This window comes from Piliocolobus tephrosceles, chromosome 2 (genome assembly GCF_002776525.5).
Source record: "Piliocolobus tephrosceles isolate RC106 chromosome 2, ASM277652v3, whole genome shotgun sequence".
Taxonomy (NCBI): domain Eukaryota; kingdom Metazoa; phylum Chordata; class Mammalia; order Primates; family Cercopithecidae; genus Piliocolobus; species Piliocolobus tephrosceles.
This window is the reverse complement of record NC_045435.1, coordinates 159,329,192-159,346,269: the sequence shown is the minus strand read 5'-3', so window position 1 is coordinate 159,346,269 and position 17,078 is coordinate 159,329,192. Positions and strand designations below refer to the sequence as shown.

The following is a 17,078-nucleotide window of genomic DNA, read 5'->3' as shown; positions in this document are numbered from 1 at the left end:
TATGTTAAAAATTAAGATGATGTTTACTACTAGTCATCCTACAACCATTTAAACAGTTTTCCTCAATTTATATTCATGTGATTTTACAGCAAAGAAGATAAGCATACATGAGTTTTACTTCCATTAAAAACTTAACTACTAATAATTACCCTTAACAAAGGAGTACTGAGTTAGAAAAATAACAGAATATGAACTAAAATGTTTTAAAAGCAGATGTAATAGAGATGAAAATTTGTCTTATTATATTTGGTCACTTCTGTTGCTTAGTGGGAGAAGCCATGGCTGCCACCCAGTGGCAACATAAGTCTTTAAATGATTTTAAGATTTAAATAATAAAATATTTAAAACATTGATAAAAAAAATTCACAAGTTACACAACTTCCATTTTACCATCAATAATTCTGGTGTATTAGATATGTTTATAATATAGCAAAGAATTAAAACATCCATATGCTTAGGCAGCATTAGGGAATTTGATGAAAGTATCATATGACATCCTACTCAGTTATGTGGCTTTAGGATTTTTCAATTAAAATATTGACGGCTACTTTACTTAAATTTAAATCTCCAGAATAATAGGGGGACAAATTATGACCATAAAATACAACTGGTTTTCTTCTATAGCCTACAGAAGCAGATTAACCTCTCATCCATACACCCAAATTCCTACTTGGTTAAAAAAAAAAATGAAAAAATTAAAAATAATATAATTTTCCCTAACCATGAGCACATTCTATTTTTTCCTCAGGTATACATCAGTTTTAGCATCCCAATCAACAAAACTTAAAGCTGAAAAGAGGAAATGATAATAGGTAATACCATTCCTGATAATTACTGATATTTAGTGAGGAGAAAAAAACAAGTATCTCACTGCTTCCTATTTTTGCAAAAGTTGGCCATAACTTATTTCCCACTGGCATAGATATAACATATCCTAATACAAGATGCCCTGGTAAAATAAGTGGGATTAAAAAAAATAAATAACACTAGAGCATCTATTTACAGTTTGAAAAGCTAAATATCTCAGAGACAATTTTGTTTTCTTGAATAACCAATGAGGGAGAAGCACTGGAAAAAAAATTAAGAAAGTGATTTTTGTTTCCAACAGTTGTAAATTAAAATTGTACAACATGTTTTCTAATCTATGTCTCATGTGTCTTTCTGTACGACTGAAGACAATGAATGCATTTTTTAAAATTAAGGCAGACACAATATACTTGGTATTTACAATGGCCTGTGACAAATACAATACCTGGAAATAATTTCTAATTTTCCATTTATTATTGCTATTTAGTCACAGAAAAGATTAACACACTCCAAGAAATTTATTTTAGCGTATGTCACATATAGATATAATAATTTTATATAATGAAAAACCATAATAGAACAGGGTGCCTTTACAAGGAAACAAAGGACAGGCAATAAAGGATTTCTTCCATATAAAGATTCTGATAAGCATTATTTGATTTTTTTTTTCAAAATACAAAACTGTAATATTAGAAGCAAAGGGAAAACAGCAAAGAAAAAAACAATAAAACAGAAGGCCAAGGATAAGGAACTGTTCTATGCAGATGCACTGCATACATAGTACATATGTATGGGCTGAATTATAATAAAAATACTTATTGTCAATTCTCATAAAGATTTAGAAACAGCAATTTCCAATCAAGCACGATGGACCCAACATTTTCTCAGTCTTCAATTACATGACAAATTACAGCTACGCAGCAGTCACTTCTGGTCAGCAGTATCATGATAAATGCTTGACAAGATATAATTTTTCTCCTTGTTCACTTGTAAAAATTGGTGCCTTTTTGTAATGTTCTACAAGTTCTTCCATGGTGCTGAATTTACGCTGCCCAATGCAGTAGACAGTCTCTTTTAGTTGGACTTTAAAATGCTTGTTTTTCCCTTGTGCTTTTAGTGATACTGAGAAATCATTTGGCTAAAAGAGAAAAAAAAATACATACAGTAAACATTTTGAAAGCCCTCTATCAGTATTTTTATATTAAACTAAAAGCTAAAATTTAAGCACTAAGTCCTAGGCACCATGGTAAATTATTTACATAGATTTATCTCCTTTACTCCTCAAAACAAAACCCTTTTTACAGATGTGAAAACTGAGTCTCAGGGAAGCTATTAATAACTTGGCCAGTATCATCCATCTAGTTAACAACAGAGCCAGGATTCAAACCTGCGTAATCAAAAGTCTCTTAACACCCACAGCTCCACCAGTAGACACCCACAGCAAATCCTTTACATATTTGAAGAACAAGAGCTATCTTCTCTCCAGTCAGAGAAACACATGAGAAAGTCTAAGATACCCACCCAACCCCTTTTCAATGTGTAGCTAACAGTAGCTGTCTTAGGGATAAGACGCTGAATTCCCAAAAATGAAGAACACACAAATGAGAATTAATCTAAACTTTAAGGAAAGGCCACAAACTCAAATGCCTACAAGAGCCAGAAGAATAACGTAAACAAGTGTCAGAGTGGAAGGGTAGATGGGCAGAGAAAATGACAGTGTATCACCAATCTAAAGAAGTGGTGACTTCTCAGCTGTGATTGTTGCCCTGCAGGAATAAGGTCTCAATGTTGGCAGTTCTTCCAATTTTAAATGGTCTAAAGTCTGAATTTTTATAATAAATATCCTAATATTTAAATATGGGCAATGAATTTAAAAAACACTGTGAAGGCTAAACAAAATATGCCTACTTGAGACCTAACCTTAAAAAGTATACTGCTAAAAATAATGGTATATATTATATTTTGTCTTATATCTATGCCCAATTACCCACAAGAAAATACACACAATTCTGCATTCAAGCTATTTTCTTTTTAATTAGTTTTTGTTGTTGTTGTTGTTGTTGTTACAGTCTATATCAACCCCCAAAAGCCTCTTTTTCTACAGTTACTCCCAAAGTTTCAAACAGTGAGCCAGATCAGGCAACTAACAGAAAATGGATGTCATCACTCTTCCCTACTGCCAACCAACTGCTTTTCTGAGGGATTAGGCACAGGCCCCATTTTCCTGAACTTCATATCAGAAGTTCAATTAATCTCTCTCTCCACCACACCCCACTTCCACACATTTTCTTTCAAAATTTTGTGCAATTACACATTCCCTTTTGTACAAATATACTGACGCAAAGCCAAGATTAATCATGATTTAATAAATGGAAAAGTAATGATATCTTTTATCAAGGAAAAGAAAGGGCATTTTTAAGGAAAATGAGTGTCATCAAATTCTAATATCCTGAACAGTATCTAAAAGAGACCATGAAACCATACTATTTTTCAACTTTTATGGTTTTATAGTTTTATTGTTTACTAGTATTGCAATATAATTTACCTTTTATTGCAAATGCATTTCAAACACAGTGTTAAAATAGGTTTTTTGAGATTACAATAAAAGTGTATTCCAATTTCCAAGTAACCAATTTATGAAGAAACTTAGTATCAATTTTTTAAATTCAGGGATTTCCTATGTCATAAGGACTACAGTGACTATCTTCTTACACATTGCATCCAATAGCAATTTTTTAGATGTTTCCCAATTTAATCTATAGTATTATTCTACATTCAATGAAGAAGTCAATGTTCCATTTTCTCCATTTAGTTTAATGCAACAGAAAATATATCAGGAATGCAAAATCAACAGAACTAGAGAAGACCAAATAATTCAGTGTGTAGCATCACTGCCACAACTCTCTTTCATTCAAAATAGATAGCTAGAAAGAATGCTGACTTTAGCTTTGGAACATTTATGCTTATGTTATGTCCCAGCTTGTTACCTGGTTAACTTTAGGGAAGCCACTTAACCTCTCCATTTCTCTCTCTCTTTTTTTTTAATATACAGAGCTCTATTTGTATTTACCTCTGAAAATCAACTTACCGAAGATTCACTATCTCGAATGAGGAAATCCCCTTCGTGTCCTCTTTCGTTTAATGCCATTTCTGCTTGATGCCTGGTGACTTTGCCATAATACCAAGGATTGCCAGCAAACTTTCCCGTGAGTGAAGGCCTAATGTAATCACACTGTGGAGGTGATGGTTCCAAACCTGAGGTTAATGGATTATTCTGCATAACGGTAACATAGTTCTTTGGTACTAGACCAACCATACCATTGATCTTCCTGCATTTCCACCATTCTGGGTCATTTTCAGGTTTTTCAATAACATCCATTACATCTCCTTTCTCGAAATTAAGTTCTTCATCGTTAGATGAGCTGAATGGGTAAAGAGCCTGTACCACATGCAACACTTGCCCGGTATTTAGGTTATTGACGACTGCTGCTAATTTCTCTGACAGAGAACCCACATGGTCACCCAAAGGACTGTCACCTTCTTCAGTTACATAGTTTGAAGGGAACCAACCAACTTGTCCATTGTAGCTACCACGCCACCACCCATCACTGCATTTTTCCATGACGATCACCTTTGTCCCCTTTATCAATGACAATTCATCCTCTCTCTCAGCCATGTAGTTAAATTTCACATAAGCGGGCATGTTGAGGTCATAGAGACGTTCCCCTGGGTCAACAAAACTATCATCAGCAGGAGATGCAGAATCTGGCACACTAGGTTTTCTTTTCACTTTTCCAATGCCTGTTGAAATTAAAAAGGGCCATGAGAGGAGAATATAAAAAAATGATTACCAAAAGAACCAATTTATTATTCAAAAGGGATCTTCAACTCTATATAGATCTTTAAAGCCTTTAAACATAACAAATTTCTATGTAGTTAAAAATCATCTTTTTGGAAATAAGATGCAAATTATCTTTTTCTAACCAAATATTTAATTTCAGTTATTATATGACAGTTCACCATCTTTTCTCTTGTCAAAGGCCCTGAAATAACTTTATAACATAATTATAAAGTTGTCCTAAATTGATGAATTCCCTCTTAAATGTAAATATAGATTTCTTTCATAGCTACAATCTAGGTACACAAAGGCTCCACCATACCCATACTCTTCTTGTCTTAGTTTAAGCAAGCTAGATTCTACAATGGGCTGTATAAAAATAAAATTATTTCTATCTTAAATTAGAATATGATATGCAATATAAAATTGCAGTTATGTCTGGCTAATCTTCCCATTTGCTTTCTTGGTTCCCAGACCCAGCTAGCTTTATTTACCTCATATGTTTATTTTAAAATATTATTTACTTGTTTTTCTCCCCTTACCCCAGTCGCCTGTGATCACCACAAGGGCAGGGAGTTTTGTTTGTTTACAGATAGAATCCCAAGGATCTTGTACAGTGCTTAGTACACAGTAAATGCTTACTAAATACATTTACTTATGTGTTGAAAGCAATGAGAAAATCACCAAATGGTACTATCAATACAAATGTACACTACATCAACTTCAGTCAGGCATTTTCACTGCTGCCCATTTCTTAGTGTGTGATTTTATGTTCTACTTTACCTAGAAAACAGGCTTCCCTAGGTAAAACTTCTCAAATTCCTTTCTCAAATTCTCAAAACTCTCATTATTCTCACTCTCTTTCTTCACTCAAGTCTCCAAATCCTGATCCTTCTAGGATCTTAATACTATCTTTCCGGACTCTCTTGGGACTCGACATCCTTGTTTTCCTTCCTATTCAGTCCCTTCAATTGTCTAAAAACACACTCAAATCTTTTCTACTCCAAAATGAAGTTATTTTTAACTCTGCTACAACTTTTAAACTGTAACATTTTGCTATTTTTTTTTCTCTAACTGGTCCAATTTTCCCATAGAATAAACTTATACCACTCTTTTAAAAGTTGTCTTTCCCAGTTGAGCGTGGTGGCTCATGCCAGTAATTCCAGCATTTTGGGAGGCCGAGGTGGGCGGATCACGAGGTCAAGAGATCAAGACCATCCTGGCCAAACATGGTGAAACCCCATCTCTACTAAAAATACAAAAAATTAGCTGGGCGTGGTGGTACACGCCTGTAGTCCCAGCTACTCAGGAGGCTGAGGCAGGAGAATTGTTTGAACCTGGAAGGTGGAGGTTGCAGTGAGCCAAGATCATGCCACTACACTCCAGCCTGGTGACAGAGAGAGACTGTCTCAAAAAAAAAAAAAAAAAAAAAAGTTGTCTTTTCCTTTTCTCTCAACTTTTTCACTACTCACACTCTCAACTCTTTATTATCTGATCCTTTGTCTCCAGCATTCTAACAAAACTACTCAATTAAAACCATTCTTATGAATACATTATGTCATCTCTCCTTACTGTCAAATCAGTAACTTTTAAAGTCCTCAGCCTTCTCAAACTCTATATGCAGCAACCAAGATCATAGCCCACTCTCTCCATTATGTTTTCTCCTTCTTTGACTTCCCTGAATTTCTTATTTTCCCTCCCGACCTGTTTACATATTCTTGTTTACCTCTGTCTGGGCTCCTCTAACCTTGTTATTATCACATTGCATTGTACCTGTTTACTTGTCTGTCTTCCTCAATATGAGTGAACTTCCTGAGGGCAGAAAACTAGATCTTACTCCTTTCTATCTCCAATACTTAGTAGTACATACATCAGTAGTAGGAACAAAGGAAAAACAAAATTATTTATTCAGCAGTCAGCAAACACGCTGAATGAATAAATGAAGAATTTCTTAGCTGAAAGTGTTTCACAAGATGCCATCCATACCTGACCTTCCTCTCTATTCCAAGGAAATCATACACTTTCATTTTCTATAATTTCTGTGCAGAAGGTTCCCAGATCTCTTTGCAGCTCTAAGACCTTTCTGGAATTCAGGCACTACAATTCTAACTGTCACTAGACACCCACAGATTGTGCCATCAGTACCTCAAACCCAACATTCATGTCCAAATACAAATAATCCAGTCTGTACCCATAAATCAACTTCTTCCTTTCTAATTTTCTTACTTCTGGTTAATGATAACCTTCTGAGAAATCCCTACATTTGGGGTGATACCACCAAAAATGGCATTGTCACGGCAAAAAGCAATGAATGCAATTAATGAGCTGGTAAATACTGTCAGACTCAACTTTTGCAGAATTCTGGAATCTAGTAAAAAAAAAAAAAACGTATAAAATCTAGGGTAAGACTTGGTGAAGAAAAAAGTTGCTGCTCTGTGGTAAAGAGAGTGCTACAGCATCCTAAGTTGCCTGCCCACTATCGCCCACACCCCAAGTCATTGATGGCTGTGTGGATAGTAACCTGCACTCCTAATGCCAGAGGAAGCAATACAGATCTCATTTTTAAACAACTGTGATTGTGGGTTTCAACTTGTCTGGCAGCTCCCTGAAGGACCTGAGCAATGGCTTGCCTTGGCACTCCAGCTTGGGTGACAGAGTAAGACCCTAACCCCCACCCTCCAAAAAAAAAAAGAAAAAGAAATCACCAAAGAAGACAGTAATAGAAGAATTGAAAGAAAAAAAAAAACAAATGAAAAGAGCAAAATAGCAGAAATCCTTCCTTATCAGATATTAAATATAAATATATTAAAAATAACATGATGCAACTCTGTTATCTGTAAGACACTCACTTTAGATCCAAACAAAGATGCAAATAGGTCTGAAAATGAAAGGATGAAAGAAGATATCCCATATAAAAGGTAATTAAGAGAGTGGGGTGGCTATACAAATATCACACAGCATAGGCCGGGTACGGTGGCTCATCCCTGTAATCCCAGCACTTTAGGAAGCCAAGGCGGGTGGGTCACTTGAGGTCAGGAGTTCAAGACCAGCCTGGCCAACATGGTGAAACCCTGTCTCTACCAAAAATACAAAAATTAGTTGGGCATGATGGCGGGTGCCTGTAATCCCAGCTACTCGGGAGGCTGAGACAGAAGAATCGCTTGAACCGGGAGGCAGAGGTTGCAGTGAGCTGAGGTCATGCCACTGCACTCCAGCCTGTGCAACAGAGCAAGACTCTGTCTAAAAATACATAAATATATATCACACAACATAGACTTAGAGACAAAGGACAGTAAATATTGATAAAAGAATCAGTCCATCAACAATTGTAACAGTTACAAATATATGCATACCTAACAAGAGAGCCTCAAGGCATATAAAGCAAAAAATGACAGAACTGAGGGAGAAAAATAGTTAAATATACTTGGAGACATGAATACCCCACTTTCTGTAAGGGACAGAACTAAATGAAAGATCTTTAAGGAAATAGAGGCCTTGAGTAGTACTATAAACCAACTAGACCTAACAGACATAGAGAGAATATTCCATCAAACAAAAGCAGAATATAGTACACATTTTTCTCAAGTGTACATTGAATATTCTGCAAGACAGACCATATGTTAGGACACAAAACAAGGCTCAGTAGGCCAGGCACAATGGCTCAAGGCTGTAATTCCAATGCTTTGGGAGGCCAAGGTGGGGAGAATCACTTGAGCCCAGGAGCCTGAGAGCAGCCTGGGCAAGATGGTGAGAGTTTGTCTCTACAAAAATAAAAAATAAAATAAAATAATGAGCCAGGTGTGGTGGTGCATACCTGTAGTTCCAGCTACTCAGGAGGCTGAGTTGGGAGGATTGGTTGAGCCCAGGAGTTCAAAGGCTACAGTGAGCCATGATCATGCTACTGCACTCCAGCCTAGGTAACAAAGAGAGACCCTGTCTCTATTAAAAAAAAAAAAAAAAAAAAAGAGCCTCAATAAATCTGAGATAGAAGTCATACAAAATATCTTTTCTGAATCTTTTCTGACCACAATGGAATGAACCTATAAATCGATAACAGAAAGGAAAACTGGAAAATTAACAAGTGTGCGGCAACTAACACTCTCTTAAACCAATAGGTCACCAAGAAATTTCACAAGATTAGACATTACTGCGAGACAAATGAAAATGAAAACACAACATACGAAAACCTATGGGAGGCAGCAAAAGCAATGCTCGGAGGGAAATTTATAGCCCTAGAAGCTTGCATAAAAAAGAAGAAAGATCTCGAATTACCAACTTAAATTTAATCTTAAGGAACTAGAAAAGGAAAACTAAACTCAAAGCTAAAAGAAGGAAATAATAAAAATTAGAGCAGAGATATACACAAAAGAGAACAGAAAAAGAGAGGAAATCAGCAAAACCAAAATGTGGTTATTTGAAATTATCAGCAAAATTAAAAACTCTTTAGCTAGACCAACAAGAGACACTCAAATAAATAAAATAATAACATTTCTACAGGCCTTACAGATATTTTTAAAAGGATTATAAACGAATACTATGAACAACTGTATGCCAATAAATTAATAAACCTAGAAAACAAGATCAATTCCAAGAGACACACAAACTACCACAAAGCTGACTCAGGAAAAAATAAAAAATCTGAACAGACATGTAACAAGTAAAATATTCAATCAGTAACAAAACATCTCGCACATAATGTGCTCTGGACCGGATGGTTTCACTAGTGGATTTTACCAAATGTTTAAAGAAGAATTCATATCAATACTTCTATAAAACATCTCTAAAAAGAAAAAGGGAGAGAATACTTATTAACTCATTCTGTGAGGCCAACATTACCCAGAATACCAAAGCTATCACAAGAAAACAGGTTAATATCACTTAGAAATATAGATGCAAAAATCCTCAATAAAATTCAGTTGATTTTCATTATTTGCAGTAGTTACATTCTATAAAGTTACCATAAATACTGAATTAGCAAATACTGAACCATAGCTCCTAAGGGAAAAACAGGATTAGGCTCCAGTCATGTTTTTGCTAACCAATCACTACATAACCTTGTTTTATGTGTGTTTCTTTTTAAAGACACTTTGTTTAATATAAATTGTGATTAACATTGAATTCACAACATCACTGTAACTCACACCTAAATGAAGCTTATCTAACACACATTTTTTCCATAAGGCAAATTCACAGCTTTCTTGTGTTTATGAACTCTAGACAACACTTTATCACTATTCTTGGGGGCCATTTTAAACAGCAAAATCATCAACAAGCACAAAAATGCAAAAAATGTGGCACTAAATAGACTGCGCAAAGGACACTTGTTTATAGTATGAAAGTTGAAATAAGAAGGCGGAATATCACCTCGACTCGGAATGTGCACATCAAATGACTCACATTTTTGCCACACTGCACATGTCTACAAAACACTGCAAGTATCAACTTTGGGCTTATAGATAAATTTTAGCCAATAAGTGAATTCACAAATACAGAATCTGTGAAAAATAAGGATCATTTGTACTAGGAAAACCAAATCCAGCAAGCATATTAAAAGGACTGTATATGAGTAAGTGGGATTTATGCAAGGGTGGTTCAACATATGAAAATCAATATAATACACTTCATACTAGTAAAATAAAGGGAAAAAAACAAACGATTATCTCAATTGATGTAAAAAAAGCATTGGACAAAATCCAAAACCATTTCATGATAACAATGCTCAGCAAACTAGGATTAGAAGGCAATTTCCTCAATATAATAAAGGGCATCTGCAAAAAACTGTGGAGCTGACATCACACTCAATGGTGAAAGACAAAGTTTTCCACCCTAAGAACAGGAACAAGACAGGAACAAGGATGCTCTCTTCCACTACTTCTATTTAACATTGTATTGGAAGTGCTAGTCAAAGCAATTAGGGAGGGGAAAAAGTATCCACAGATGACATGATCTTATAAACAGAAAATCCGAAAGAATACACACACACACACTCACACGGAGTGAGAATAAACAAATTCAGCAAAGTTGCAAGATCAACACACAAAATCAGTTGTATTTCTATATGTTAGCAATGAACAATTCAAAGACAAAATTAAGAAACAATCCATTTATAATAGCATTAAGAAGAATAAGATATATAGGAATAATTTTAACCAAGTATCAGACTCATAAACTAAACACTGCAAAACACCGCTGAAAGAAATTAAAGAAGACCTAAATAAATGGAAAGATATTCTGTGTAAGATGGCAATAGTATCCAAAGCAACCCACAGATTCAATGCAATTCTTACTAAAGTTCAACCACTGTGTTTTGTTTTTCTTCCAAAGAAATGAAAAGGTTGATTCTAATATTCACACAAAACTGCAAGGTGGACCCTAAGCAGCCAAAACAATCTTGAAAAAGGAAAATCAAGTGGGAGGACTCTCCCTTTCTGATTTCAAAACTTACTACAAAAGCCACAGTAATCAAAACAGTGTGGTATTGGAATAAGGACAGACATATACAGCAATGAAACAGAATTGGGAGTCCTCAAATAAACCCATGCATCTACGGTCAACTGATTTTCATCAATGGTGCCAAGACCACTCAATGGGAAGAAAGAATAGTTTCTTCAACAAAGGGTACTGGAACAAACGGATATCCATAAACAAAAGAATGAAACTGGACTCCAACTTCCCGTCATATATAAAAATTAACTCAAAATGACCAAATGTCAGAGCTAAAACTATAAAACTCTTAGAAGAAAACATAGGAGTAAATATATGTGACCTTGGATTTAGCAATGGATTCTTAGATACTGACACTAAAAGCATAAGCAACCAAAAAAACAAGATCCATTATACTTCATTAAAATTAAAAACATTTGTGTATAAGACACTATCAAGAAAGTGAAAAGACAATCTACAGAATTAGAAGAGAATATGTGCAAATCATAATTCTGATAATGGTCTAGTATCCAGAACATATAAACAACTCTTAGAACCCAACAACAAAAACAACTACTTCAAAAATGGGCAAAGGACTTGAATAAACATTGTTCCAACTAAGGTATACAAATGGCCAACAGGCACAAGAAAAGATCCTCAATATCATTAGTCATTAGAGAAATGTAAATCAAAATCACAATGACCCTACTTCACACCTACTACAATGGCTATAAGCAAACAAAAAAAGAAGATAGGTGTTGGCAAGGATATGGAGAAACTGGAATCTCCCTCACAATACTGGTTGGAATGTAAAACGGTGCCACCATGTGAAAAACAGATGGTTTCTCAAAAAGCAGAACAGAATTACCATATGATCCAGCAATTCCAATTTTAGGTTTAACTGAAAATACATATTCAAATAATAACTGTACATGAATGTTTATCACATCGCTGTTCACAATAACCAAAATGTGATATATACATGTAACAGTTATTCAGCCAGCCGGGTGCAGTGGCTCACGTCTGTAATCCCAGCACTTTGGGAGGCCAAGGCGGGCAGACGACTTGAGGTCAGGAGTTCATGACCAGCCTGGCCAACATGGTGAAATCCCGTCTCTACTAAAAAAACACAAATTAGCCGGGTGTGGTGGCATGTGTCTGTAATCCCAGCTACTTAGGAGGCTGAGGCAGGAGAATCACTTGAATCCAAGTGGCAAAGGGTGCAGTGAGCTGAGATCGTGCCACTGCACTCCAGCCTGAGTGACAGGGCGAGACTCTTGTCTCAGGAAAAAAAAAAAAAAAAAAAAGTTATTAGGACATAAAAGGGATGAATTACTGATATATGCTACAATGTGGATAAACCTTGAAAATATTATACTCAATGAAAGAAGTCAGACACAAAGGTCACATACTGTATGATTCCATTTATATAAATTATCCAGAAAAGGTAAATCCATAGAGACAGAAAGCAGATTAGTAATTGCCAGGGACTGATTGAGAGTGACTATTTTTGGGGTGATGGAAACATTTTGGAAGAAGTGATGGCTGCACAACACTGTTAATGTACTCAATACTACTGAATTACATACTTTAAAATGGTTAATTTTATGTTATATAAATTTTACCTCATAAAAACTTTTTAAGAGTTTTACATCAAATCTTCACAATCATATCTCCTTACTACCAACAATTTCCCTTCTCACTATGGTCACTCTTTTTCAGGAGCTTTCGTGACCCCACTAAACTAGTTTCTTTATTAATTCCATTTCTCCCTCAGTCAACCCATTGTTCATATCAACCAGTCTAATCTTCCTATAAAGCTGCAATCACATGACATCACTATTCAAAAGCCAACAGTGGCTGTTTCACATAGCAGATTCTCAATAAATGTTAAACTGAGTAAAACTGAATAATGATATGAGGAAAATTTTTTTAAAAATGTTAAACCTGAAAATACAGATTAAGTTTCAAATGATTTTTTTGAAAATTCAGAATTTGCACAGTTTTGTATGGTATAAGAAGTGCAAAAGATCAGTAAAACCTAGAATGATCCTCTCTGGAAGCTTATATTTAAAAACATTATGTCTAAGACTAATTACACATTGTCAAAAAAAGAACGGCCCAGCGCGGGGGCTCACACCTGTAATCCCAGCATTTTGGGAGGCCGAGGCAGGCAGATCACTTGGAGGTCAGGAGTTCAAGACCAGCCTGATCGACATGGTGAAACTCCGTCACTACTAAAAATACAAAAATTAGCCAGTCATGGTGGCGCACAACTGTAATTCCAGCTACTCGGGTGGCTGTGGCATGAGAATCATTTGAACCCAGGAGGCGGAGGCTACAGTGAGCTGAGATGGTGCCGAGTTTTGGGGGACACAAACACTCAGGTCATAGCAATTCCTGACCTCACAGTTCACCACAATTCTCTTAACCTTGACTAGTCCTTTTTGCATCAAACCTTTCTAACCCACTGCTTAACTGACTCCAATTCTCTACTCTTTAGTAATAAAAGATCCACTATGAGAACTTTAATAGGAGATACAAGTTTAAATTTTAGTTCTGCTCCTGGCTCTGTGATCTTGGTCAAATTATTTAATCTTTTTTAAACTCCAGTTTCTAACACAAGAACAGAAAACCAAATACTTCCCCCTTGAGGGGGAAGGGTGGGCAAAGGAGAGTAAGAGAAAAGATAATGATTGGGTACTGGGCTTGATACCTGGGTGATGAAATAATATGTACAACAGGACAGGCGCGGTGGTGCACGTCTGTAATCCCAGCACTTTGGGAGACCGAGGTGGATGGATCACGTGATGCTGGGAGTTCGAGACCAGCCTAGCCAACATGGTGAAACCCCATCTCTACTAAAAATACAAAAATTAGCCAGGCATGGTGGTGGGCACCTGTAATCCCAGCTACTCGGGAGGCTGAGGCAGGAGAATCACTTGAACCTGGGAGGCGGAGGTTGCAGTGAGCTGAAATCACGCCACTGCACTCCAACCTGGGCAACAGAGTGAGACTCGGTCTCGGGGTGGAGGGTAAAAAAAGAAAGGAAGAAATAATATGAACAACAAACCCCCATGACATGTATTTACCTATGTAACAAACCTTCACATGTACCTCCAATCCTAAAAGTTTAAAAAAGAAAACTCCAGTCTCCTTGTTTGTACAATGGTGGTGTGTAAAAAAATAAATTCATAAAACGCTTGTAAAAAATTTTTAAAAATCTATATGTAAAGCACTTACAGTACATAGCAGGAACTCCATCAATGGTGGTTACTATTTTCCTACCTCCTAGTGCTTCTGGTATTTAATTTTCAAAATTACTTAAACTTGGTCGGGCAAGGTGGCTCAGGCTTGTAATCCCAGCACTTTGGGAGGCTGAGGCAGGCAGATCACTTGAGGCCAGGAGTTCGAGACCAGCCTGGTCAACATGGGGAAACCCCATCTTTACTAAAAATACAAAAAATTAGCCAGGCGTGGTGGCATACGCCTGTAGCCCCAGCTGCTTGGGAGGCTGAGGGACGAGAATCGTTTGAACCTGAGAGGCAGAGGTGGCAGTGAGCTGAGATGGCACTGGTGCACTCCAGCCTGGGTGGCAGAGTGAGACCACCTCAAGAAAAAAAAAATTACTTAAATCTTTATTCTTGCATTATATAGCTGGACCTGGCTGTAGTTGGAAGGAAACTGCTCAGATCTAAGCACTGAGGAAGTGTACAACTCTGAGGCAGTTTTTTATTGTTAGCTTTGCTTAAATTAAAAAAAAAAAAAAACAAAGTTTAAGGATAATTTCTGACCTTTCCCCTCACTACTACCCACTGGTCTTTACTTCTCTCTTCCTATAGCACTGTTTCTTAACCAAAACAATGCATTATAAACTCCCCAAGAATTTTTAAGAACCTAGTTAAGCACTGTGAATATTCCTTCTTCATATGACAGCTGTGCTCCCTGAGGCAAGTCTCTGTATCCATAACTATTCCTTATGTGACCTGGTTTCCAAATACTGGATGTCAGTATTTGGAAGCATCCAAGTTTCTCAATACCATTGTTAAAGAATATCTATCAAAAGTGGATTAATTACATCATGCTTTATATGGCCAACACACACATAAGGCAGTATACCTCCACCTAAGCACCTCTCATACTCATATCAATGTCACCATGGACTATATTGAGACTTTTAGTACCTACATTACCACAGCAGCTCTTACTAAGATTTTTACTCATGTAAGCTGCTGCCAGGCTAGATTCTCACCAATCTATACAATTCCTTTTAAAATTTTAATGTAGAGTTTTACAATACTGTCTGTTCTTATTGATCTTGTTTATTTCTATCTTGATTTTAGTTTCCAAATATCCTTCTGAATCCAGTGTACTTATTAGTTAGTGATTGCAGTATTCCTTAGTTTAAGCGTGTCGTTTTTCCTTCATCTGTATCACTGAATAAGTGTTGAGAATTGGGCCAAAGAAAGTTTTCCTGCTTCTTCTAAATCCTTAGTGAACTACAATTCCATTCCCATGTTTCTACTTCTTCAAAACCAATTTCTCCCTCATTGCTTTCCCTCAATTCCTATGACACACCTAAGACTGCTTAGTTGTTTACAAGGATGTAAGACTTTTAGAGTTAGAAGGGACTTTCCAGGATCATTTAGTCTTGCCCAACTCTCTCCTTTACAAGGAACAGAAAATCAGAAAAGTTCAGTTATATTTTGCAGGCCACATGGCATATAAGCGATATGTCTGGGAACAGAACTAAGAAATACTAAATATAAATATGTGGTATTCTTTCCATTACAGGTTTTCATTTAAATTTTTATATGTTCATCTGCTCATTTCATCTACATGAAATAAATTATTTTTTATTCTGTTTTATTTAAAACATTGTGCAATTTTTGTTTTCAAAGATATTCTGGCTGCCACACAAGCAGCACATAATGCTCTGTTTCTTCTACTTTGTAAGCCCATTCAGGGAGGAAGTAGATGAATAGCCTGTCTCTACTGTGACAAACTGCCTGGCAAAATAAATAAAAATCTGGGGTTGTTGCAGGGATTGAGCAAAGAAACATTTTGGTTACAGATTTCAAATCCTGACTCTCAGTCTGCAAATGCATTAACTATCAACTTCCTAAGACTCAGTAGAAAGAATAATTTTACCACTGTATTGATGATATACATTGAATCACTTTATCAATGATACAATGGATTCTTTTTTATTTTTATTTTTTGCAATGTAGTCTTGCTCTGTCGCCCACACTGGAGTGCAGAGGCACAATCTTGGCTCACTGCAGCCTCCATCTCTGAGTTCAAGCGATTCTCCTGCATCCACTTCCCAAGTAGCTGGGATTACAGGCGCCCGCCACCATGCCCAGCTAATTTTTGCATTTTTAGTAGAGACAGTGTTTCACCATGTTGACCAGGCTGGTCTCAAACTCCTGACCTCAAGTGATCCACCCATCTCGGCCTCCCAAAGTGCTGGGATTGCAGGCGTGAGCTGCCACGCCTGGCCACAATGGATTATTTTTATGTCGTTTCTGGTTGATTTATGGTCAACATCACTTATGACTAAACCTAGATATGAAATCCACTGTATTATTAAAAACAATCATCATATACCTCTCCACCAGAATGTAAGATCTGCTTGAGTTAGTATTAGTTTTTCACCCTGTGATTTCTGCCTGGCTTGGAGTAGGCTCTCAATAAGAAGGTGTTGATAAACTAATGAGCAAATAAGTAAGTTCTTCCAAGGTAAAACTTATTCAAAAAATGAAAATGCAAAGATCTAAAATTTTAGTAACTCCCCAAAAAGTAAACAGAAGAGACATATTCCAGAGGGAGTCATTAAAGCTAACATATGAGTCTTCACATTACAATTACAACATTCTTTTTCAACAAAGTGCTTATTCCTTTTCTCCTTTGCCCTTTTCTCTGGAATGTCTTGTCAGGTTACTCTTTGTTTCTTTAGGCTTGTTGTGCATAAGAGACTTCTATAATAATTCCTCTGTTCATTTTTCTA

At 36.3% G+C, this 17,078-nt stretch overlaps 1 protein-coding gene across 4 annotated transcripts in view; it reads right to left on the bottom strand.

Moving 5' to 3' along the window:
• The window catches only part of NCK1 (NCK adaptor protein 1), a 100,042-nt gene continuing 82,964 nt past the window's right edge, over window positions 1-17,078 (bottom strand). For all 4 annotated transcript variants that reach the window (XM_023187851.2, XM_023187850.2, XM_023187852.1 and 1 more), the window contains 2 exons: window positions 3,896-4,608; window positions 1-1,945 (listed from right to left, as the gene is read on the bottom strand). In XM_023187851.2, coding sequence (XP_023043619.1) covers window positions 1,751-1,945; window positions 3,896-4,608 — 908 coding nt within the window. In that variant the 3' untranslated portion in view covers window positions 1-1,750. The remainder of the gene's footprint in view (window positions 1,946-3,895; window positions 4,609-17,078) is intronic.